This window comes from Meles meles, chromosome 17 (genome assembly GCF_922984935.1).
Source record: "Meles meles chromosome 17, mMelMel3.1 paternal haplotype, whole genome shotgun sequence".
In the NCBI taxonomy this organism is placed as follows: Eukaryota; Metazoa; Chordata; class Mammalia; order Carnivora; family Mustelidae; genus Meles; species Meles meles.
Window position 1 is genome coordinate 40,130,577 of NC_060082.1, and position 26,053 is coordinate 40,156,629.

Sequence of the window (26,053 nt, forward strand, 5' to 3'; positions counted from 1 at the left end):
CCCTCCCTGCTTGTGCTCACTCACTCGCTCTCTGTGCCAAATAAATAAATAAAATCTTTAAAATAGAAGCATCTTGGGGCGCCTGGGTGGCTCAGTGGGTTAAAGCCTCTGCCTTCGGCTCGGGTCATGATCCCAGGATCCTGGGATCGAGCCCCGCATCGGGCTCTCTGCTCAGCAGGGAGCCTGCTCCCTTCCTTTCTCTCTGGCTGCCTCTCTGCCTACCTGTGATCTCTGTCTGTCAAATAAATTAAAAAAAAAAAAAAAATCTTAAAAAAAAAAAAAAAAAAAAAATAGAGGCATCTTGGTGGCTCAGTGGGTTAAAGCCTCTGCCTCTGGCTCAGGTCATGATCCCAGGGTCGTGGGATCGAGCCCCGAACTAGGCTCTCTGCTCAGCAGGGAGCCTGCTTCCCCCTCTCTCTCTGCCTGCCTCTCTGCCTACTTGTGATCTCTGTCTGTCAAATAAATAAAGTCTTTCAAAAAAAAAATCTTTAAAATAAATAGATAGTTGGAGGGGGGAAAAGATCTTTTAAAAAAATCACAATTTGAAACTTTTTAAAATCCAAACTTAAGGGGCTCCTGGGTGGTTCAGTAAGTTAAGCCTCTGCCTTCAGCTCAGGTTGTGATCCCAGGGTCCTGGGATCAAGCCCCACATCAGGCTCACTGCTCAGCAGGGAGCCTGCTTCCCCCTTTCTCTCTGCCTGCCTCTCTGCCTACTTGTGATCTCTCTCTCTGTCAAATAAATAAATAAAGTCTTTAAAAAAAAAGATGTTTAAAAAAAATAAATTTGACAGGAGAAAAGTTACACTATTCTTGAAAATAACATTTTCCTTATAAAATTTTCATCCTTTTCTTTGATTCTCACATGTCCACTATGATTTTTTTAATATAATATCCAAAATATATAAAGAACTTACACAAGTCTAAAATAAATAAATGAACATATTTGTAATTAAAAAAAAAAAAAAAAGGGATGCCTGAGTGGCTCGGCCAGTTAAGCATCTGCCTTCAGCTCGGGTCATCATCTCAGGGTTTTGAGATTGAGTCCTAAATCAGACTCCCTGCTCAGTGTGGAGCCTGCTTCTCCCTCTCCCTTTGCGTGCCAATCCCCTGCTTGTGCTCTTCCTCTGACAAATAAATAAGTAAAACCTTTAAAGGTTTTATCTATTTATTTGAGAGAGAGAAAGAGAGAGAGAGAGCATGAGAGAGGGAAGGTCAGAGGGAGAAGCAGACTCCCCACCAAGTAGGGAGCCCGACGTGGGACTCGATCCTGGGACTGTAGGACCATGGCCTGAGCCAAAGGCAGTCACCCAACCAACTGAGCCACCCAGGCACCCTAAAAAAAATTTTTTTAAAGGGGTAGGTACTGTGCTCACTTTAGCAGCACATATACTAAAAAAAAAGGGGTGGGTGCTAAAAAAAAGGGGGGGGTGCTGGGTGGTGCAGTCAGTTGGGTGTCCAGCTCTCGGTTTCGGCTCAGGTTGTGCCCTCTGGGTCATGAGACTGAGCTCTGAATTGGGCTCTGTGCTCAGTGCAGGAGTCTGCTTAAGACTCTTCCTCACCCTGTGTCCCTCCCACCCTCCACACTCTCTTTCTAAAATAAATAGACCTTTTTTTTTTTTTTTTTAATTTTAAATTAAGAAAAAAAAAAGAACTGAGGCGCTGGATGGCTCAGTCATTAAGTATCTACCTTTGGCTCAGATCATGATCTCGGAGTCCTGGGATCAAGTCCCGCATTGGACTCCCTACTTGGTGGGAGTCTGTTTCTCCCTCTGCCGTCTCCCCGCCCAATGCTTGTACACTCTCTCTCAAATAAATAAAATCTTTTTTTTCCCCAAAGATTTTATTTATTTCTTTGACAGACAGAGATCACAAGTAGGCAGAGAGGTAGGCAGAGAGAGAGGAAGGAAAGCAGGCTCCCTGCTGAGCAGACAGCCTGTTGCAAGGCTCGATCCCAGGACCCTGGGATCATGACCCGAGCCTAAGGCAGAGGCTTTAACCCACTGAGCCACCCAGGCGCCCAGATAAATAAAATCTTTAAAAAATAAATAAAATGAAACAGAAAACTGGAATTACTTTAAAAATTATTTTAAAAAAGAGGTTATACAAGTCAACACCTCCCCCCCCCAAAAAAAGAACAACAACAACAAAAAAACAACCAACTACCCAACTGAAAAATAGGCAGAGGATCTGAATTGACACTTTTCCAAAGAAGATCTATAAACAGCCAACAGACACGTGAAAAGATGTTCAACACCACTAATCACTGAGGATATGCAAATTAAAACTACAGTGTGATATTACCTGACACTGGTCAGAATGGCTAAAATAAAAAACACAGGAAATAACAAGTGTTGGCGAGGACATGGAGAAAGGGAACCCTTGTGCACTGTTGGTGGGAATGTAAACTGGTGTAGCCACTCTGGAAAACAGTATGGAGGTTACTCAAAAAAATTAAAAATAGAATTATCTTCTGATTCAATAATCCTACTACTGGTTATTTACCCAAAGAAAACAAAAACACTAATCTGAAAAGACAGATTGCTGTGTTTACTGCAGCATTATTTATAATAGACAAGAGGGGCGCCTGGGTGGCTCAGTGGGTTAAAGCCTCTACCTTCAGCCCAGGTCATGATCCCAGGGTCCTGGGATCAAGCCCCACATCGGGCTCTCTGCTCCGCAGGGAGCCTGCCTCTTTGCCTAGTTGTGATTTCTCTCTGTCAAATAAATAAAATATTAAAAAAAAAAAAAAAGAACTCATATACTTAAGAAAAAAAATTATAATAGACAAGATATGGAAGCAGCCCAAGTGTCTATCCATAGATAAACAGATGGCATATATGGAATATATTATATACATATACATAACGGAATACTATTCAGCCATAAAAAAGAAGGGCATCTTGCCATTTACAACAACATGGGTAATGCTACAGAGTATGATGCCAAATGAAATAAATTAGAAAAAGATAAATACCATATGATTTCACTCATACATGGATTTTTTAAGAAACAAAGAAAGAAACAAAACAAAACAACCCCAGAGTCTTGAATACAGAGAATTGGTGGTTACTAAAGGGAAGGTGGTGGGTGGGGGGATAGGTGAACTAGGAGAAGGGAATTAAGAGTACACTTAGCGTGGGGCGCCTGGGTGGCACAGTCAGTTAGGAGTCCAACTCTTGGTTTTGGCTCAGGTTGTGATCTCAGGGTTGTGGGATTGAGCCCCAGAGTCAGGCTCTGTGCTTGGCTCAGAGTCTGCTTGAGATTTTCCCTCTTCCTCTACCCCTACCCACCCTGTTCTCTCTCTCTCTCTCTCTCTCTAAAATGAATAAATAAATCCTTAAAGAGTATGAGGAGCACTGAATACTGTATAGAACTGTTGAATTATAGCACTGTACACCCGAAACTAACATAACCCTGTCTGTTTGTTTACTTTAATTCAAAAAAAGTTAAAAAACTAATGAGAGAAAATCAAATAAATTATTCTCTTATTGAAAAAAAATGTCAAAAATGAAAAAGAAGATATGACTTCATGCTACACAGTTTCCTCCTTTGGGTAAGTTAGTCTTCAACACACTTTCCTCTGTGATAAAGTAAAATGTTTTCCCCCCTCTCATTTCCATGCAAAACTCCAAACTGATTCCCTATTGCCAAATCTATCTGCTTAAAGTCCACTCTCCTCTCCATGCTGAAAAGTATGCGTTTGTAAGACTGAGGACCAGCTTTCTACTCCTGGGAAAAGTCCATCCATAAAATAATGGCCTTTCTAGATGACTAATATAAGAGCTGAGTTGGAGTGGTGACTTAAGAAAAAGAACTTGTTACTCAAATATAATAGAATAATAAAAAATAAACTTTATTATGCTGAGCAATTGATCACTTCCTTTCACATGGAACAAAACACTAGAGATACACATACCTGTGGGACCATTGCAACTCTCTGGTTTCTTTTGGGTGACCTTGTATTTATCTGTCTGTCATCTTCATCAGAAAAGAGTCGACTTCGTTTTGAATTTCTGAAAGGCTATGGTAGAAATTTGTTTAATAAAAAGATTGAACACTTTCCATTTTTATTCCAAAATACAATTGTATACTTGGGAGACACAGCTAACGCCGGACTATCAGTGGCCTGGAAGGGTAAAGATGGGTAATACGAAGTAAACTGCATCCAATACAAACAGATTTACAAACTAGTACATATTTATGCAATTTTTTAACAATCAAAACATCTAGCTGATGACTAAATGAAACACCTAGCTAATGACTAAAACTGGAACCCAAGTATTCTTAGCAGCCTTGAATGGTGACAAGAGGAAAACAAGTTCTGGAAATTCCAGTTCTCATGATGTTAGTGCCTGGATTAAGAGCAGATGGGTGTATCACACACTGTGTTGGCTGCGTGGGGCTGGGCAAAGTTACTAGATCGCTCGAGAGTCACTCTCAACGTATAATAATGTACTAGATGCGCTGTCAAAAATTGTTAACCGAATTTCCATCTGTGAGTGACAGTACAAGACACCTGTCGTAGGTATTTGTTAAGTGACTGTAGGCCAAACAAGACTGCAGAACCAGAACTAACTTGTTGAAGTACTCAGAGGACATTATACACTAAAGGGTCTGAAAATATGAACAATTTTACAGTCCACCCCAGGTTCAGAGGCCTCATTCAGGCAGAACAACAGAAATAATAGTCCAATCATACCAACATCCTATTTCAAATCCTTCTCCTACCACTGCAGACGGACTTGCATGCCTAGTCAGAAGGGAGGTAGCTACAGAGGGCTAACAACATATGGGCAGCATCCAACCGGGTCAAGGCTAGAGGCACTGACCCTTTAAATTAAACCCACCGAGAGTCTAATACTCCAGAGCCCTGAAAGAAGTCCCTTTTACCCTTCTAACTTACATGTACTTACCCTTGACCTACACAAGATTTTATTATCTCACCACTTATTTATACATCTTTTTGCAGGGACCAGAACCACGTGAATTTTTTTACATAAAGGATAATTTGGGGTTGTTGGGAGGTTTTTTTGTCCTATTTAAAGAAACTGCAATTACTTAACAAATGCTTACTGATGACCAGATTATCAAAAGCTACAGACTGTTATCTAAATCTGATTGTATACTACACTCAATGGCACTTAAAGACTCAAATGCTTGGAGTCAGGAAGAACCCTGGAAAACTCTTACTGTCCTGTAAGAGCTGCACATGTGACAATCATACAAACAATTTAGCTATCATATTCTAAAGAGTAAGAAGAACTAATTCCTTACCATCTCCACAGTGGAGCCCGTATTCCTGCCTTTCCAAACAGGTGTTTTTTGTAAAGAGCTGTACTTTTCATTCCATGTGTTAGATAAGCTTCCCTCTGTAATAAGTAATTATTACTAGTAAGATTTTAGTTCAAAGGATTTTATACAATGAATATTGCCTTTTTATTAATAGCAATATGTCTAAAATATTTATCAATATGGAAAAAATACACTGACCACAGTAATTTTGGTTTATTACAAATGAAAAATCTCTCCTGTATTTTTTTTTTTTTTGCCAAACTCTATGTAATTTGACAAGGCACTGCATCGTGAAAGTATTAAATTCTCACATTAAAATATGTGTGGTTTCTTTCTTTGTGTTTTTAGTAATTCCTTTATTCTAATTTCTAAGAAGCTTAAGTACAATCTGATTGAAACAGTGCTGTGGAAAAATGGGAAAAGCTTCTAACCTTGAATTTAGAGTATATTTCTAAATGTTTCCTGCTTCAGTAAGTGAAACCATAGATATACAAAAATAAAATGTGTGGGTGTTTCTGTTTTCCTTGATTCAAAGAAATGTCTTCAGAGTTGTATGCAACCAGAAAAAATCCAATCAAGTAATTGATTAGACATATTATGAAAATACAGAATGGTAGTTTTTATAAAAAGGATATGTTTATATAGAGAAAGACTAAGATGAATACACCCAAGAGAGTTATTTTCATTTCTTTTAGCTGCTTATCAGCATTTCCTAATTGTTTTCTGCAAGAAATATATCACTTGTATATGTCTTTTTTTAAAAAAGAAATAGTTTTTATATTGGAAGGAAAAGAATAATGGAATACTTTTTCAGATGTTATGTTTTAAATACAAAAGAAAAAAGGTGGGCCAGGGTTGATCCTGCTAGGCAAACAAATTAGGGTAGTTCTGGAAGGTAAGTGTCCTCTAGCCAGGACTTAATTTGGCAAATCACCAATCCAAAGCACAATACAACAGCTTTCAAAACTAAAAGTACTAGTGAACTTATGAGCATAGCTTGGTTCCAGATTTACTTACTTAGTAGAATCCTGCTCAAGCAAAAATTAAAAACAAACTACAGTAAGAGGGTTGGTCTAAGTTACTTGCAGAAAGAAAGAGCAACAGCAAGGAACATGTATAACCCTGTTCTCAGGAAAAGAAAAGTACTGTCATTCTTTTATTTCAAGAGACTTGCATTATTATTAGAAAGCAGACTTCCTAAAAATATAAACATTTTTTGTTTTTTGGGGGTTTTTTTTTGTTTTTTTTTTTTTATTTATTTGATAGAGAGAGATCACAAGTAGATAGAGAGGCAGGCAGAGAGAGAGAGAGGGAAGCAGGCTCCCTGCCGAGCAGAGAGCCTGATGCGGGACTCGATCCCAGGACCCCGAGATCATGACCTGAGCCGAAGGCAGCGGCTTAACCCACTGAGCCACCCAGGCGCCCCATAAACATTTTTTTGTTTTTAAAGTAGGCTCCACACCCAGCATGAAGCCCAATGCAGGGCTCAAACTCAGGACCCTGAGGTTAAGACCTCCGAGATGAGGTCAAGAGCCAGGAGCTTAACTGACTGAGCAACAAAGGTGCACCGCTAAAAATATAAACTCTTCAGCAAAAATATAGCTGAGCACAGCTACTCAATAAATGCTTTCACTCTAGTAAGACATCTGCAATGTCTAGTTAAAAAGTTCCTGGGGTTTGGGGCACCTGGCTGGCTCATGGGGAGTGTGTGAGTCTTGATCTCAGGGTGATGAGTTCAAGCCCCATATTCAGTGTGGAGATTACTTAAAAATCTTAAAAAAAAAAAAAAGTTCTTGGGGTGTCTGACTGGCTCAGTTGGTGGAGCGTGCAACTCTTGATCTCCAGGTGGTGAGTTCAAACCCCACACCCCACACCAGGCATAGAGCTTACTTAAAAAATTAAAAAAAGAAAAACGTCTTTAATCAATAGTTCTCAGGGAAAAAAATTCTTAATAATTTCCAACAACCAAGGACCAATTCTCCTAAAACAGCCCATGAATTTAAAGTTATCATCAGTGAAAACCAATACTTGAAAGCTATACTGAATCCTAATTTAGACAGAAAAGACTGTACCCAAATCAATTTAATGAATTAAGTTTCTAGCTTATGCCATACCTACAGAATCGTGCTATGATCTTACCTTTTAAACTGACAAGGGCTTTTGCTGAAGAGCCTGCAATTAAAACAAATCAATATTATTTCATAATCAGTGTGAAAGAAAAAGAACTTGGCTACAGGGTGCCCCGTCTAGTTTCAATGGTGCTGAAGCTGGAGTGACCATGGTGTGCAATCAGAGGTAACCAGAGAGCCATTCAAGCTATTGGCCAGAAGTCCCATTAGGTGAGGAAGAGCTAGAGAGAGAACTGGGAGTCTTGTTCAAGTGAGAACCAGAGGCCTCTCCAAGAGAGGGCAGAGGAAGAGTAGGCACAGAGAGATTTTGGATCCCCATCCAGTATTTGGGTGCTGGAGATTAAGAGACAGGGACTGACGTTTACTGAACCAAAGACCAGAAGCAGTAATAGAGCAGAGAGAAGAGAAAATAAAAATCATCCATGGGCACTATAGGTATGAGGCAACAAGTGCCTGGGAAAGTCTAGAATGCAGATGTGTGCAACCCTTCAAGACCCAAGCTGCAAAAGGGAGTTTAGAAGAGCCAGAGGGACTAGCATACCGATGGAGGGGGTCACTGCCTGAAACAAGCCTTAATGTGTATTAGAAAAACCAGGAAGCTCCTCACGCATGCAGAATCTGTATTACTAATAAAGGTCCTCGGGGGTTCTCTTGCAGGTAACCCTCAGGCCCACTCTGAAGACACACTGGGCTATAGGCTCTGGTGTGAATAAAGGATGGGATCTATGGGTGAGGGGAAGCAGGAGAAACCACAGGGAAATAAATTTTTATGAGATAGGGAGAGCACTAAACTGAAAATCTCAGAATTGGATATGTATATTGCAAAGAAGTCCAAGTGAATCAAAAAAAAAAAAAAAAAAAGGATGGTCTCTCTCACTTATATGTGGCATCTTAAAAAACAAACCCAAAACCTGAATTTCTAGATACAGAGAACAGACTGGTGGTTGCCAGAGGTGGGGGTTGGGGGCGTGGGCAAAATGGTAAAAGCAGTCAAAAGGTACAAACTTCCAGTTACAAGATGAATAAATCCCGGAGATGTACCACACAGCCCAGCAACCACAGTTAACAATACTGTATTGTATACCTGAAAGGTGCTAAGAAAATAGATCTTAAAAGTGCTCACCATAAGAAAAAAATTGTAACCATGTGTGGTGATGGGTGTTAACTAACCCAGGTGAGGCAATCATTTCACATACATCAAATCATTATGTTGTACACCTAAAATGAATACAATGTTAAATGTCAATTATAGCTCAAAAACAACAAAAATTAACAGAAAAAATCCTTTCTATGCTCCAAAATAGAAATTATTCACAGAACTGTAGATGAGTGAAATCTCCCTCTTTTAACTAAAAAAAAAAAAAACCCAAAAACTGTTTAGAACACTTTTTCTTTTATTATAATCAAATCATTACATATCATTCATCATTTTAAAATTTGCTTTATTTTAGAACCAGCTAGTTCTCATCTCATTACTATGAAATCCATTTAATTTTGCCAGAATATAATCTAAGATCAGGCAGTGGTTAATGTTATTTGAAAGGTTGGTCATTTACCTGCACTGAGAAAAGACAAAATTTTAAATGGCAAGTGCACAATGTGTAAAATAACTCTAAGGAGCCAATCCATTATGGCACTTCATAAAAACACAAAAATAAATAAATAAAGGATGATTCCAAGGAATAAAGTAAGAAAGAAGAATATGAACTAGGTAAAAAATCAGAGAAGACAGATTAATTCTCCTTGGTGTTTAACAGAAGCAGCCACGATTTACAACTCTTATAAACGGACAAGAGGCTTAGAAGAAGCAACGAGAATGTACTGCGGTGCTGGCTATGAAATATTTTTATGCCACTCATTGGAGTGAACTTCAACCCTGAACTTCAGCTGACTTCTCTGCAGGGCAGGATGAGAGGCTTCTGGAACAGACACACCATAACACCAAAGTCACCCTCGCTCTCACTCTAGTCTCTTGCACAGATGTGGAGACCAGGTAACGAGACACCTGACCAGCCTCCAAACAGCACGCTGGTTTAATGACCAGCGGAAGTAGAACTGTGGGGCGACATGGTGGAAAGAGGCCATAAAGTCTAGCTAAAAAGCCTCACACAGAACAACACACCTGGGAAGCAGATAGTGGACAGGGCACATATCCATGTAGCTACCAAGAGAAATAGTGTTCATTTTTTTAAAAAAGATTTTATTTATTTGACAGAGAGAGAAATCACAAGCAGGCAGAGAGAGCGGGGGAAGCAGGCTCCCCGGTGAGCAGAGAGCCCAATGCGGGGCTCGATCCCAGGACCCTGAGATCATGACCTGAGCCAAAGGCAGAGGCTTAACCCACTGAGCCACCCAGGTGCCCCGAAATATCATTCATCTTAGAAAAAGTGGTAGCATCCAGTGAATATGGGGAGTGCCAACTGCACCCCCGCTCCAGTCCCTGCTATAGGCACGGGAGATTCAACAGCACGAAAAATAGCCAAAGTCCCATGCCCATAGAGTTAAGTTCTAGGGAAGGGAGACAAACACACACATCGAGTGATGGTGAGCGCTGCGGAGAGTGGGGAGTAAAGCAGGATAACAGGAAGGTGGACTGGGGCTGGGAGGAGGAAGACAATTTTGCTAAGAGGTGCTCATGAGTAGGTTCTCTGAAAGGTGATGTTTGAGCAAAGATCTGAAGGAAGGGATGTGAGCCTTAAGGATATCCATTCCTGCTCCGTGAAGGCAAGACTCTGTCCTGGGGCTTCTGACCTACCACTTTTAACCGTTTTTCTGAGAGGTGGTATAGCGTAGCAGTCAAGAGCACACATGGAGGCTAGCTGTGTTTGAATCCTGGTTCCGCCACTTTTTGCTGGGTTACTTAAGCAATTTACTTCACTTCCCTGTGCTGCTGATTCTTGGTTTGTAAAATGGGGATTATGCAAGTTACCATATGTAAAAGTGCTTGGATAACAATGCGCATAGCACATGGCTAATTTTTAGATCATGCTTATTGCTACCATTACTTTGATCACTCAACAACAAAAACAACAAAGTCCCCACTGAATGCCTGCTACCACACTATTCTAGGGGCTGGGATTACCTAAAGCTCGAGAGACAAAGTCTCTGCTCTCTGATAGTTACACTCCAGTGGGAAGAGACACACAATAAACGAGTACATGAAATGATAATGATGTGTGGCCATTGTCATAAAGGAAACAAACGAGGGCGTCTCTGCGTGGGGGTGGGTTACTTTACACAGGGGAGTGAGGGAAGGGTTCTCTGAGGAAGTCACATTTAAAAAGGACTAGTTTTGAGGCACCCAGGTGGTTCAGTCATTAAGTGTCTGCCTTCGGCTTGGGTCATGATCCCCGGGTCCTGGGATCAAGTCCCGTATCAGGCTCCCTGTGTGACAGGAAGCCTACTTCTCCCTCTCCCACTCCCCCTGCTTGTGTTCCCTCTCTCGCTGCCTCTCTCTGTCAAATAAATAAATAAAATCTTTTTAAAATAAATTAAATAAATAAAAAGAACTAGTCTTAAGGGAGCAGGAGGTCCAAGAAACGAGTCTGGGCAGAAGAAATAACAAACTAAAAGAAAAAAAAAAAGCCCTGAGATAGAACGGTTAGAACATTCAAGGAACAGGGGGAAAGGGTACTGTGTTTAGGGAGTAGCTAGCAAATGAAGGGGGCCATGAAAAAAGGTCAAAGAAGTGAGCCAGGTGTTATGCATGGAACCGGAAATGCAAGCATGAAGCAAAACAGAAAGGTACCTTCTCCAGGAGGCGTCTAGCCAATCACATGAACAAACGTAAAGCTGTAACTGTGACAGGTGCCTCCAAGGAGTTCCACGGTAGTAGGAAAAGATTTAATAAGAAGATGTAATCTTTGTCACGGCCAGAAAATAACTTTCTAAAGAAGCTTAAAATGGGATCGGAAGGATAAGTAGCTGTCAACTGCAAGCAAAGGGAAGGAAGAGGATTCTAGATAATGAGAGTAGCATGTGCAAAGGCCTTGCAAAAAAAAAGAAGCAAGCCTGGGGAGTACAGGGAAAGAAAAAGGCCAAATTTAGCCCAAAGGGACAGGATGAGAGGAAGAGTGCTACAAACTGAAGCTGGAGAGGTGGAGTGTGGCCAGAGTCCAAAGGCTCTTGTGGCTACAAAAATGTTCCAAGCAGCAGGATGACATGTACACATTCTGGAAGGACGGCTCTGGCCATGTGTAGATTGAGGGGTGGGGGCAGGCCGTGGGTGAATGGTGACTGGTGCACAGGGGTGTCACCTGAGCTGGGGCAGAAGATGCTGAGAAGTACGCAGATTCAGACATGGAGAAGGTAAAAGTTACAAGACATAGTAAAGGCTTTGGTATGGGACCTGGAAGAGAGCGGAGGACCAAAGCTATTTAGGTTTCAGTGAACGCACGTGGAGCTGTTCATTAAGACAGGAACCCCTGGGTTATGACATAGGTCTTGAACCCGTGAAGTGTGAAGGGCTGCTGAGACATCTGAGAGGTGAAACAGGCAAGGGATACTGAGTCCGGGAGCTCAGAGGAAAGGTCTGAGCAGAAGAGAGCCTCCGATTCCTCACACACACAATCCAGCTGGTAAGAGTACTTAGTCAACTGATACGAGCACTCAGTGTGCAAATGCGTATCACAAGCTATGCACAGCATCTGGTTCTCAGCAAGTACTCAGATGGTAGCTTTTATTATTGATAATGTTATACTGGCTATTGGCTAATTTATGAGCTAGCCCCTTTGACTAAAACTGGCAGAGGAACACACAGCTATTTCCAGTATCAAACTGAAATCACTTTCCTTTTCCAAAACTCTGCTCCAGGTTCATTAGAAACGCCTCTTATGCTACCTTCGATTCAGTATAAATCAAGTATCTAAACATACCCAATATGTAGGTCTGTGTGACCAATGAAGCAAGGTAATTCCCGCTTTCAACATGTTATGGCCAACCACACAAGACCACAGATATACGCCCATATACATCCCAATGGACCAGAGATGTCACAAAGTAATATAAATGTCAGTTATACAGTTTGAGAGTACAGCTGGAATATGAACCCTACTGTCAGTCCCAAGTCTCTACGAAGAACCACAGTAAGTCCTCAATAAACGTTTAAAAATGACAAGCAAGTATTCCAAATGACAGTTAAAAGGCCACTTAAAACACCTGTCATCTCAACAGAATGACCACAGTAATCAAAATAACAGGTTTACTGGGTGTGACTTCTAAGCCGTGATAAAATATCTATTCTAAAGAGAACACAGATTTTAGATGACAAGCACGTTGTTTAGTAGGCCCACCCTTATTTGGGGGCATCTGAAATCACAACTGTGTTCTCCAAACCAGAAAAAACAAAACTCATGGATGGCCTATGGAGATGCCCTGTCCAATGCAGTACTAGCCACATAGAACCTCATAAATTTCAACTAATGAAAATAAAATGAAATTTAAAATTCTGTTCCTCCATCACTCTAGCTACATCTGGAAGAGTTCCGCAGCCCCAGGTGCCTCAAGGCTACCCTCCTGGACATTACAAAATCAAGTATGTCCCTCGAACAGAAAATTCTACTGCAACTTCACTCTGGTCTAGAACAAAATTTATTTATTTTTTTCAAAGATTTTACTTATTGGGGCACCTGGGTGGCTCAGCGGGTTAAGCCTCTGCCTTCAGCTCAGGTCATGATCTCAGGGTCCTGGGATCGAGCCCAGCATCGGGCTCTTTGCTCAGCAGGGAGCCTGCTCCCCCCCCCCCTTCTCTCTCTGCCTGCCTCTCTGCCTACTTGTGATCTATCAAATAAATAAATAAAATCTTTAAAAAAAAAAGATTTTACTTATTTTATTTGACAGACAGAGATTACAAGTAGGCAGAGAGGCAGGCAAAGAGAGGAGGAAGCAGGCTCCCTGCTGAGCAGAGAGCCTGATGTGGGGGCTCAACCCCAGGACCCTGGGATCATGACCTGAGCCAAAGGCAGAGAGAGGCTTTAACCCACTGAGCCACGGAGGCACCCCTGGTCTAGAACAAATTTAAAAACACAAACTCTTTTCACCAGTTTGGTAACTTGAACTTTTCACTTTGTAACACATTAAGGATACATGACCCCACAGAAAAAACAGAGTTGGCTATATGTATCTCTCATTTTAAGGGTGTCTATCTGCCTCCAGCTTCCACAGTTGGGATTTAGCCATGACTGAGACTTTTGTTCTGTTACACTAAGACTCTCCTAGACGATAGACACCCATTAACCGAAAAGTGAGTGTGGATCAGGACCCTTCTGTAATTAACTCTTCTTCCATACTTCATACAACACTGCAAATTACAGAATTCCGCCCTGCCCTGCGTAAACTACGGAACTGGTGCTTGCACTTACTAAACACGGGTGAGTGTGCAGGTCAGAGGCGGCGGGATGAGTAAACACCGTCAAGGCAGGCAATCGCAGGGGTGGGTGTCAGGAAGGGCACCGTGTGACCATGCTGAGATGCTCTCAGCCATGCAGAAAGGTACCCCCGTGATTCTGAAGGCACCAACACACACCAGGAAGTCTGCGGGCTGGGGGCTACCTGCACACTGGGGCGCCCAGCCTGGATCCCCCTGGAAAGGTCCACAGCCACCTGTGGTCCCAAGGGAAGGGGCCGGCCCTTTGACACGGAAACACTTCCAGGGGTGGACACCGGAGGCGGGTGGGGGGAGGACAGCGGGGATCCCGAGTGCCTGGAGAAGCAGGAGCCACGACAGGACGCGACCCCGGGCCCCGGCAGCCCCTCCCTAGCCCCCCGCCCCGCGCGGCCCCGGCCAGGCGGGTTACATAACCCTGCCGGGCGTCCCTCCGCGCCCGGCGAGCGGGGCAGGCGGCGCTGACGGCCCCCGCGGTCCCGGGGCCGCTCCTCCCCCACCCGGCCGGGGACCCGAGTCGGGCCGGGACAGCGGCCCCCGCGTCCGCCGGGCGCGCGCCGGGCCCCCAGGCTTTCGGTTTCCGGCCCCGGCGCTCACACCACCCCAGAAACCAGCACACAGACACCATAACAAAGGCGGCGACGCGGCGGCAACCCCGGGGTGGGAGCACCGGGGGAGCGCGGCGGGGCTGGCAGCCGGCCCGCTCGCCCGGCGGAGGGTACGGCAGCCCGTCCCGGCCGGCGCAGCCCGGGGGCGAGCGGTCGGCAGGAGGCGGGGGGCGCTTTGAGGTGCTACTCACTCTCGTCAGGCAACTGGTCGAGCTCCGCCATCTTGAACGAGCCGCGCCGCTTTTTCAAAGGCTGCCCGCCGCGGTGCATTGTGGGGCGGAGACTGTCTTTGCGAGGGAGGTTCGAATGCGGAGCTCGCTGCCCGCGGCGCCGCGCCGCTGCCGCCGCGGCGGGCTGAGGCGGCCGGGCTCCGCCCGCGGCCGCCGGGGAGGGGGTGCGGCCGGGAGGGCTTGGGGCCGCGCCCCCCGCCCTGGCCCCCGCCCCCCCCCGCAACGCGCCCGGGCGGGCCACGGGCTGGAGGGAGGCGGAGGAGGCCGCGCTGCCAGGCCCCGCGCCGGAGCGCGCGGGGAGAGCCCGAGGCCCGCCCGGCAGTCCGGGGCTCGCCGCCGGCGCTGCGGCTGCGGCGGGGAGGGGATAAGGGGGTGGAGAGGACGCGGGGGCGCGGCGGGCAGAGGCGCGGCGCGCAGGCGGCACCTGTGGGCCAGGCCAGCGCTTTTCCGGCGCGCCCGGCCCTCCCCGCCGCTGGGAGCCTGCGGAGGGCCCCGGCCGGGTCACCGCCTTGGGCCAGTCGGCCGGCCGCCGGGCAGCCGCTGTGCTTGCCGCAGGACCTCGCGGCGGGCGGGGAGGGCACTGCCGACCCGGCGCCCGGAGTCAGCGGCGGGGCGGCGGGTCCCCTGCCCCAGGCAGCCCGGGAGCACCGATGCCAGCTCGTCCCGCGCGGGAGAGATGGCACCGTCCGTGATAAAGCCACCGTAGCTTGTCAACAGTTCGTGTAACAGACGCTAGTGATCCCTGAGCCTTCCCCTCCGGGAATTCAGGGGGTCGCGGGGAGAGTGGGGCCAGGACAGGGCAACACAGGTGAATTCCGGGGACCAGAAGCGCGGTTGCGGCCAGGCTTAGCGCTAGGGTTTGCTGAGCGCACTGGAGCCATGGAGCAACCGGGTTCTGTTTTGTACTGTTACTCAGAACCGGGTTCTGAGTAACAGGGCAGCCGGCTTGCATCTGTGCCCTAGAACGAAAATGTGGACCGTGGATTGCGGTGCCCCGAGAGGACAGTCCTGGAGACACGTATGGTTGCTTGTGGAGAAGTTCCTTGGGGCTGGCAGGCGAAAGAGGGGAGACACGTCTACACCTGCCCAGGCCTGGTTGCGGTTCTGGCGGCCAGTTGTGTATAATCTATAATGCAGTTTAAAAAAAAAAAAAATCAATTTTAGAGCGCACCAGCGGGAGGGGTAGAGGGAGAGAGACTCTCAAGCAGACTCTGCACTGAGTGAAAAGGCCGATGTAAGGATGGTTGCGGGACTCGATTTCACCACCGGGAGATCACCACCTGAGCCCCAAGCAGGAGAGAGTTGGGTTTCGCTTAACTTACTGGGCCACCCAAGGCACCTCGCAGGGTTGTTTCTTAAATGTCTGCGCTTCACATTCTCACATGCAAAGTACGAAGAATCACAGCGGATTTCGAGGATTCCATAAGTTGGTAAATGGACAGGCCTCATACTAGTTTTGCGCACACGATTTGGCTCAAACATCCGCTATTTGCTTCCACCACTTTGCAATGGAGTGGGGGGGGTCTCACTGTTGCGGACAGCTGCCAGCTTCTGCCTGGAAAACTGAGGCCACTTCTGAGGTAGGAAGGGGAGCGGTGTGGTGAAAAGTTCAATTTTACAAAGTAACCCCTACTTCACTAATTTAACCCTTCCCGTGCGGTCTAGACACATTCTGATCTACTTTCCAAGAGGCCAAAACCAACTCATCCCTGTTGTCAGCAGGTGGGAGTAAGTCCTACCAATTTTGAGAGAAATTCCAGAAAAGGTCCACTCAGAGAATGGAAGAATAGAGGGCTGAGGTAAGTCAAGTGTGGCAAAGTAGCCCATGGTCAAGGTATCATTAGACCAAAGCAAACCAGCTTGTGTCCTAATGCAGATTTCACACATAACAGCAGGTGTGCTGTTTAAGTAATTTTAGGCTCTTTTTCTGATAATCTGTATTTTATATTTTGTTGCTTTTTAAACTTTATTATTATTTTTTAAATTCCAGTATAGCACAGTGTAATATTGGGTGTACAACTGAGTGATTCAACACTTCCCTCCATCACATGGTGCTCATCACGGACAGGTGCACTCTTTAATGCCTATCATCTGTTTCCCCCATCCCCCACCCACCTCCTCTGTGGTGACTGTCAGTGTGTTCTCTGGAGTTCAGAATCTGTTTCTTTTTCTTTTCTTTTCTTTTCTTTTTTTTTAAGATTTTATTTATTTGACAGAGAGAGAGATCACAAGTAGGCAGAGAGGCAGGCAGAGAGAGGGGGAAGCAGGCTCCCTGTTGAGTAGAGAGCCCAGTTCGGGGCTCGATCCCAGGACCTTGAGATCATGACCTGAGCCGAAGGCAGAGGCTTAACTCACTGAGCCACCCAGGCACCCCTCAGAATCTGTTTCTTGGTTTGTCTTTTTTTCTCCTTTGTTTTGTCTTTTTCTTTCCTCCTTTCTTTCTTTTTTAAGATTTTATTTATTTATTTGACAGAGAGAGACACAGCAAAAGAGGGAACACAAGCAGGGGAAGTAGGAGAGGGAGAAGCAGGCTTCCCACCAAGCAGGGAGCCCAATGGGGGGCTCCTTCCCAGGACCCTGGGATCATGACCTGAGTCTACGGCAGACACTTAATTGACTGAGTCACCCAGGCGCCTCTTGTTTGTTTGTTTCTTAAAGTACAGATACGAGTGAAAGCATATAGTATTTGTCTTTCTCTGACTATTTCACTTAGCATAATATGCCCTAGGTCCATCTGTGTTGTTGCAAATGGCAAGATTTCATTCTTTTTTATGGCTGAATAATAATACGGCATATATATATATATATATATCACACATGGGAATGGATATATTGTATGGGCTGCTTCCATGCTTTGGCTATTGTAGATGCTGCTGTAAACCTTGGGGGTGTATGTGTCCCTTTGAATTAGTGCTCTTGTATTCTTTGGGTAAATACCCAGGAGTCCCATTACTGGATGGTAGGCTAGTTCTATTTTAACTTTTTTTTTTTTTCTAATTTAGCTTTTTTTTTTAAATTAATTAATTAATTTATTTTTATTTGTTTATTTACAACATAACAGTGTTCATTGTTTTGGCATCACACCCAGTGCTCCATGCAGTACGTGCCCTCCCTATTACCCACCACCTGGTTCCTCAACCTCCCACCCCCCTCTAATTTAGCTTTTTGAGGAACCTCCGTACTATCTCCCACAGTGGCTGCACCAGCTTGCATTCCCACCAGCCATGCACAACAATTCCCCTTTCTCCATATCCTGGCCAACACCTGTTGTTTCTTGTCTTGTTGATTTTAGCCATTCTGACAGGCATGAGGTGATCGATCACTCATTGTGGTTTGATTTGTGTTTCCCTGATGCTGAATAATCTTTTCATGTGTCTGTTAGCCATCTGGATGTCTTCTTTGGAGAAATGTCTGTTTGTGTCTTCTGCCCATTTTAACAGGATTACTTTGGGGTGTCGCATTGTGTGAGTTCTTTATATATTTTGGATACTAACCCTTTATTCTCTATTATTTGCAATTATCTTCTCCCATTCAGTAGCTTGTCTTTTAGTTTTGTTGATCATTTCCTTTCTCTGCAGAAGCTTTTTATTTTGATGGAGCCCCAGTAGTTTATTTTGCTTTTATTTTCCTTGCCTCTGGAGACCTATCTAGAAGAACATTGCTGTGGCCAATGTCAGAGACAGTACTCCCTGTGTTCTCTTCTAGCAGTTTTATGGTTTCAGGTCTCACAATCAGGTCTTGAATCCATTTTGAGTCTTTTTTTATGTATGGTATAGGAAAGTGGTCTAGACTCATTCTTCCGCATGTAGCTGCCCAGTTTTCCCAGCACCATTTACTGAAGAGATTGTCTTTTCCCCGTCGGATGTTCTTTCCTGCTTTGTCGAAGATTAGTTGACCATAGAGTTGTGGGTCCATCCCTGGGTTTTCTGTTCTGTTGCAGTGATCTCTGTGTCTGTTTTTGTGCCAATACCATACTGTCTTGATCACTACAGCTCTGTGGTAAAACATGAAGTCCAGAACCGTGATGCCTCCAGCTTTGCTTTTCCAAGATTGCTTCACACTTTGGAGTCTTTTGTGGTTCCACACAAATTTTAGGATTGTTTGTCCTAGTTCTATGAAAAATGCTGTTGGTATTTTGATAAGGATGGCAGTAAATGTGTAGATTGCTTTGGGTAGTAGAGACATTTTCCACAGTATTTGTTCTTTTAGTCCATGAACATGGAGTGTCTTTTTTTGTGTCCTCTTCAGTGTCTTTCATCAGTGTTCTATAGTTTTCAGAGTACAGGGCTTTCACCTCTTTGGTTAGATTTACTCCTAGGTACCTTATTATTTTTGCTGCAATTGTAAATGGGATTGTTTTCTTCCTTTCTCTTTCTGCTGTTTCTTTATTAGTGTCCAGAAATGCAACAGATTTTCGCACATTGATTTTATATCCTGTGACTTTACTGAATTTATCAACTGAAGCAGTTTTTGGGTAGAGGCTTTCAAGTTTCCTAATAGATAGTTGATAATCTGCATTTTATTTTATTTTTTTAATTTTTAAAGATTTTATTTATTTGACAGAGAGAGATCACGAGTAGGCAAAGAAGGGGAAACAGGCTCCTGCTGAGCATAGAGCCTGATGGGGATGCTCGGTCCCAGGACCCTAAGATCATGACCTGGGCCAAAGGCAGAGGCTTAACCCACAAGGCCACCCGGTGCCCTGATAATCTGCATTTTAAACTAAAACCCTAAATGAGTCTACTCACAGTCTGAAACCTGAAGCTGTCTCCCAGCCCCATAGCTACCATGTATTAACTGCGAGACTGCAAGCAAGCCACTAAACTATCTTCCTGAGCTTCTTTATTGGATACTTATGAGAGAGAGTTTAAGTCATTGGTTACTCGATTCTCCCAACAACCTGAAAACTTGTTCAAGGACAACATCGACCAGGTGAGGGAGTCAGGAACCTGAGCCCCTCCCCCTGCCTCATTTCTGCCTCTGTGGTGTAACAGTAACACATCCATCACAAGGCCCTTAAATTGTGTATTCCAATTTAAAATGACATATAAGAGGGGCACCTGGGTGACTCAGTTGATTAAGCGTCTGACTCTTGATTTCAGCTCAGGTCATAATCTGTGTTGTGAGAGCGAGCCCTGCGTTGGGCTCCATGCTGAGCATGGAGCCTACTTGAGATGCGCTCTCTCTCTTCCTCCATGCCCCCCTCCCACTCTCCTATTCCCTTTCTTTCAAAAAAAAAAAAAAAGGGACGGGGGAGAAAAATTCTCAAATATGCTGCAACATGGATGAACTTTGAAGACATTCTGCTGAATAAATAAGCCAGTCACAAGCAGACAAATACTGTACAGATTGCCCTTACATGAGGTACGTAGAGTAGTCACATTGATAGGAAGAGAAAATGGAACAGGGTTCCCAGGGGGCGTTAGTGTGTGGTGGGTGCTGTTTCCGTTTGGAACGATGAAACGGTTCTGGAGATGGATGGCAGTCGTGGCCGCAGGGCAGTATGAACGTACATAATGCCACCAAACCCCCTCTTAAAACTGGTTAAAATAGGGACACCTGCTGGCTCAGTCAGTGGAATGTGCAACTCGTGGTCCCGGGGGTTGTAAGTTCAAGCCCCACGTTCAGTGTTGAGATGACTAAAATTTTTTTTTAAGTGGCTAAAATGGTAAATTGTATATTATGTATATTTTACCACAGTAAAAAATGCCATGTTGCACCAACAGTACACACAGTATGATTCCACTTACACATATATATGTGTGAACTAAAATCCGGAACAAAACCTACCCAACAGTAGCTATCCCTGGGTAGTGTCATTTTTAGTTTCTTCATATCTGCATTTATCACTTTACTACAGTAAAATTTTTATATTTTTTAAAGATTTTTTTTAAAGATTTTATTTATTTGACACACAGAGAAATCACAAGTAGACAGAGAGAAGGGGAAGCAGGCTCCCTGTGGAGCAGCGAGCCTGATGCAGGGCTCCATCCCAGGACCCTGAGATCATGACCTGAGCCAAAGGCAGAGGCTTAACCCACTGAGCCACCCAGACTTCACAAGATTTATTTATTTTAGAGAGAGAGCACAGCGGAGAGGGGCGGATGGAGAATGAGCGAGAGTGGATCCCAAGCAGACTCCCCACTGAGCGTGGAGCCCAAAGCAGGGCTCGATCTCACACGCCTGAGATCACAACCTGAGCTGAAACCAAGAGTTGGATGCCCAACTCACTGCACCACCCAGCACCCCTAAAATTTTTATTTTATAATAAAAGCAGCTATTTTTTAAAAAACTATGTCCATATAACAATATTCTTCAGAAAGGAAGTACTAATACTACAACGTAGATGAACCTTAAAATCATCCTGAGTGAAAGAAGCCAGTCACAAGAGACCACATATTGTATAATTCCTTTTATAGGAAATGTCCAGAATAAGCAAGTAGAGACAGAAAGTAGATCATGGGTTGGCTGGGGGCTGGGGTGAGTGTGTGGGATTGCTAAGGGGTATAAGGTTTCTTTTGGGAGTGATGAAAATGTTCTAAAATTGACTGGCTATAGTGATGTTTGCATAGCTCTACTAAAAACCATTGAATAGAAAATTTCAAATAGGTGATACGTGTGGTATCTGAATTATATCTCAATAAAGCTGTTAGAAGAAAGACTGTATTTTCAGACTTTTGGGGCTTTGTCTCAATTGGAAAGCTTTGTTGTTATTTTTTACAATTTGATTTATTTATTTGATAGAAAGCACAAACAGGGATGGCAGGCAGAGGGAGAGGGAGAAGTTGGCTTCCTGCTGCTGAGCAGGGAGCCCGATGCAGAACTCGATCCCAGGACTCTGGGATTATGACCTGAGCCAAAGGCAGACGCCTAACATACTGAGCCACCCAGGTGCTCCCATTGAAAACCTTTGGAAGTCACTTTTTACAGAATGCTTTTCTAAGCCACTTAATGAAAATGCAAAGCCAAACATCTCCGCTGGGCAATTTTCAATGATAACAGCAAACCAAAGACCAAAGAAAAGACAAAACAACATCCAAATGCTTTCCTTCCCACTCTGTCTTTTCACCAAGCATGCTACTATTTACTATTTTGCAAACTATACTGGAAAGAGAAGCCACCTCTCCCACTGGAACCAAGTGACTACAGGAAGATGCAAATTGAATTCTTGGCAGGTCCTGTTTCTTTAGGACCCTTGGAGGGTCATCAAATACCTGTTTCTCCTGAGACCCAGGTCAGGAATACTTTGGTTCAAACAAAATGAAAGAAAGCAGAAGGCATCATTAAACCAATTTCAGGGGGCTCCAGTGAGACACAAACCCTGGGCTCACATCCCAGCACGTGAAACCAGCTCCCTGCCCCCTTCCTGTCTCCCCTTTCCCTGGGTTGTACCCGGAAGGAACTAAACATTGCCTGTTGTATTTCTGATACAACTGAGGCACGAGTTCTAAAGACTACATTCAGCAGAATTCACTGGTGTCCTGCAGATGACTTAGGGAGGCCTCTGTTCTTCGGTCTGTGGAATGGAGCCAGAACTGAGGACGAACAACACTTCCTTGAAGAATAGTAGCAACCTCTTTCACCAGATACCTTGTGTAATGAACAGTGAAAAAGCTATGGTAGGTTATCCTATGGGAAGGAAAGTAGAAAGACCTATCCCCGCCCCGCACACACACATAAACAGTCACAGTTCAGAATTTCCCATCTGAACTGGGGGACACCGATGAGGGGAACCCAGGAGACAAGGCTACCCAAGGAGGAGCTCCTCTGTCAGCAGAGCCTCCCAGACTGGAAGGAGTGGACGGCTCCATAGAGTGACTTTGGGATTCTCACCCAGAAAAACTGCCCCTTCGGGACCCATACGCATCCACAGGATGTAAGGAAACAGTTGATCAGTGAAGAAAGCAAACGAGACAACTCGAGTAGATATTTGGTTTCTGGTGAGCTTACCTTTTCCAGAATGTGTCAGGACTCAGCTTCGCTCATACATACCCCTGTTCACTCCTGAGTGAATACGGACTGTGTCCGTTAATCACTGTACCCCAGGTAGAGAGCCTTGCTCTCCAGTTAGCAGGTGAGTCAGACAGTCCTCAGTTTATTGATACAGTAAAATGAGGATTTCTGCCTGGGTTTTTGGCAATTCAGAGCTGAGGGCTTTTGGTAGGTATTTCTAGTGGAATTAAGTAAAATCATGTTGTAATACATTTGATTACCCTCTTAAGAGAACCTCACTATCTCCGTGCAGGCCCAGGGCCAGGGCTTCTCCAGCCAGTCTGGCCACCTGGCCTCTCCAGCACAATAGCCAGATTCCTGACCACAAGCAGGAAGCTGGAATGACCATTCTCTTGGTTAAAGGGAGGCATGGGTCAGCTCAGGTACCCGATGAGGGGAGGGCACATTGGAGGGCCTGGTTCCCTGGGGGCCATCGGTGTAATGGACTACCACAATGCCTTGGACAAGTAAGTGACTTTACCTCTCCAGGCCTCATTCCCTTGTGTTAAATGACAGTTACATTGTAACCTACTTGATCAGATTGTAATGCACTTGGAGAGAAGTAGCCAGTCCAGAACAAAGCTGGCCGAAGGGTCTTAAAATGATCTCCTTAGTCTTTTTGTTAGTTTGTTTTAATTTTTTTTAAAGACTTTTTATTTATTTGAGAGAGGGAACACAAGCGGGGGAATGGGAGAGGGAGAAGAAGGCTCTCCACTGAGCAGGAAGCCCAACGTGGGGCTTGATCCCAGGATTCTGGGATCATGACCTGAGCGGAAGGCAGATGCTTAATGGCTGCGCCACCCAGGTGCCCCAGTTTGTTTTAATTTTTTTAAAGATTTACTTATTGGGCTGCTTGGGGTCTCAGTTAAGCATCTGCCTTCAGCTCAGATGTTCCCAGGACCCTGGAATTGAGCCCTGCATTGGGCTCCCTGCTCAGCAGGGAGTCAGCTTCTCCCTCTCCCTCTACCTGCTGATCCTCTGGATCTCTCTGTCTCTCAAATAAATAACATCTCTTTAAAAAAAATAAATAATAAAGATTTATTTATGTATTAGAGAGCACACACAAGGGACAGGGGCAGAGGGGGAGAGAATCCGAAGGAGATTCCGCACTGAGCATGGAGCCCAGCGTGGGGCTTGACTTCAGGTACCTGAGATCATGACTGGAGCTGAAATCAAGGGTCAGACACTCAGCCAACTGAGCCACCCAGGTGCCCTGAAGGTGGTGGATTTTTAAAAAATGTCTTCCGAAAGAGCAGGATGCAGAATTTATACTTACAGTAGGGTTACACCCAAAACATGTTATATAGAAAACAGACCAGAAAGAAATGTACCAAAAGGTTAATAGCAGCTCCCTTTGGTTATTTGGTCATTATTTCGTAATTATTGGTTATTTTTTTCCTTTTTTCTGGCCCATTCACTTTTAAGCCTTAGACGGCCTGTATGCCTGTGGTAGTGGTTATTTTGCACGTATGTAATGATGAGTAGTTACCATTTACAGAATAACCACTACCCACTAGTCTCCAGTTAATACTACCTGCACATTTCTCCCTTATTCTCACAACCTGCTGAGAGAAGCACCATGATTATCCCTTATTTTACTAACGTTGCAGGTGTCTAGGGAACTTTCCAGGATCACACAGTCAATAAGGTGGTGTCCCTGCTCCAGAATGACGGTGGCAGGCCCAGTCTGTCCACAGGAGGAGCACCAAGCTTCACAAAGGCTCTCTCAACAAAGCTTCTCCATGGTGCCCGTTCATTCGTTTGAAAATACAGAAACCGCTAACATTGAAAAGAGTGGTACAAGGATATTGTTAGTTACTCCCACCTTCTTCATACAGTTCCGTTTGAATGGAATATGTTGCTTTTTTCAAATTAAAAATAATCACACATCAAATTGGACTGAATCGATAGTGTACTTGTCTCCAGATCATGATAGGAATTACTTGGACTGTAGCAACTGCCAGGGATCCATGACTGAGGACTCATGTCATCGAGCCTCTGTGCGTGTTCTCTGCTCTTGTGAATCCTCTGTACCTGTCAACACCGGGCTCCTCCAGTCCATGGCCCTTTCCAGAATCACTCCAGCGAGTCTGCCAATGTCCCTTCCTCTGCATCCCCAAAACACACTAGCCTCGATCCGACAATTTGCTGTCAATCATATATTGTCCCTGGTTGAGTCCACCCATATTCATTTATCTAAGACATTTATTTTAGAGGGCGAGAGAGAGAGCAAGGGGAGAGTGAGAATCCCGCACAGACCCCACCAGCAGGGAGCCAGATGGGCTCAGTCTCACGACCCCAAGATCATGACCTGACCCCAAACCCAAGTGCTGGGTGCTCAACCCTCTGGGCCCCCCAGGCGCCTCAACTAATATTTACTACGTGCATCTTAAGTGCAGGATGGAGTGCTCTCCAGGGGCTTCTTGAGAGGAGAGTCTGCCTGTTGGTTGCAGGTGTTCTTGGATTCGCGGTGTCCCCGGCATGAGCAAACACAGGGCGGATATTAATAACCAACTCCTGGTGTGTTCCCTGCCCCTCCCCCCACCAGTCCTGGAACTTGTTCTTTCTCCTACGACCTCAGCTCTTGGGTTCTAAACCTCCCCCGGGTCTGTGTCCAGCAGCCGTGCTGCGACTCCATCGATCACCAGCGCTTTTATGTCCTCAAGCTTATTTACTGCCTCCTCCAGCTTCTTGTGTAGGATTCTAGTTCCTCTTCTAAAGCATCATTTCCTCCCAAACTGTGTTTATGGATTTTTGTCTATATTTAGCTTTTGGCTTTTTTTTTTTTAAAGATTTTATTTTTTAAAGATTTTATTTATTTATTTATTTATTTATTTACTTGAGAGAGTGATTCTGCAAGCAGGGGGAGAGGGAGAAGCAGACTTCCCGCCAAGCAGGCAGCCCGACTCGGGCCTTGATCCTGGAAACCTGGGATCATGACCTGAGCCAAAGGCAGACCCACGGGGGCATCTCTAAAGATTTTATTTTTAGGTAATTTCTACATCCAACATGGGGCTTGAACTCACAACCCTGAGATCGAGAGTCCTGTGCTCTGTTGACTGAGCCAGGTAGGGCCTTAGCTCTTGGCTTTCTATTCCCCTCTCCCCATCGGTTTTCATCTTGCTCCTCACCTGCTGCTTTCCTCTGGGGGAACACACACGAACTCTGTCTCTCTGTCTCTCTCTCCTCACCCCTCTCTGTCACACAGACACACACACTCTCACAAAACTTTTTTTCCAACAAAGCAAATTTTTCCCTAAAGTCCTTTATATATTGAGAGCTCTTAACTGGCTCTGCTACACCTTCTTAAGTAACAGAATAACCTCACTCAAATGACCTTGAACAATAAAGAAAGGGCGTGACTTCAGGCTGGGGGTCATGCATTTTGGGCAAGTTACCAGGGACCTGGGTCCCTCCCCT

General features: G+C 44.8%; 1 protein-coding gene across 4 annotated transcripts in view; it reads right to left on the minus strand.

Annotated features, from left to right (window-relative positions):
- Positions 1 to 14,734, minus strand: part of LIN9 (lin-9 DREAM MuvB core complex component) — a 72,932-nt gene extending 58,198 nt beyond the window's left edge. The window contains exons 1-4 of one of the 4 annotated variants that reach the window (XM_045982011.1): positions 14,603 to 14,734; positions 7,432 to 7,464; positions 5,275 to 5,369; positions 3,917 to 4,021 (exon numbers count right to left, since the gene is read on the minus strand). In XM_045982011.1, the coding sequence (XP_045837967.1) occupies positions 3,917 to 4,021; positions 5,275 to 5,369; positions 7,432 to 7,464; positions 14,603 to 14,681 (312 nt within the window). In that variant the 5' untranslated portion in view covers positions 14,682 to 14,734. Of the gene's footprint in view, positions 1 to 3,916; positions 4,022 to 5,274; positions 5,370 to 7,431; positions 7,465 to 8,544; positions 8,640 to 14,602 lie in introns of those variants that run through there. The other 3 variants (XM_045982012.1, XM_045982013.1, XM_045982014.1) reach the window with 3 other exon arrangements.
- Between the last annotated feature and the right edge of the window lie 11,319 nt (positions 14,735 to 26,053).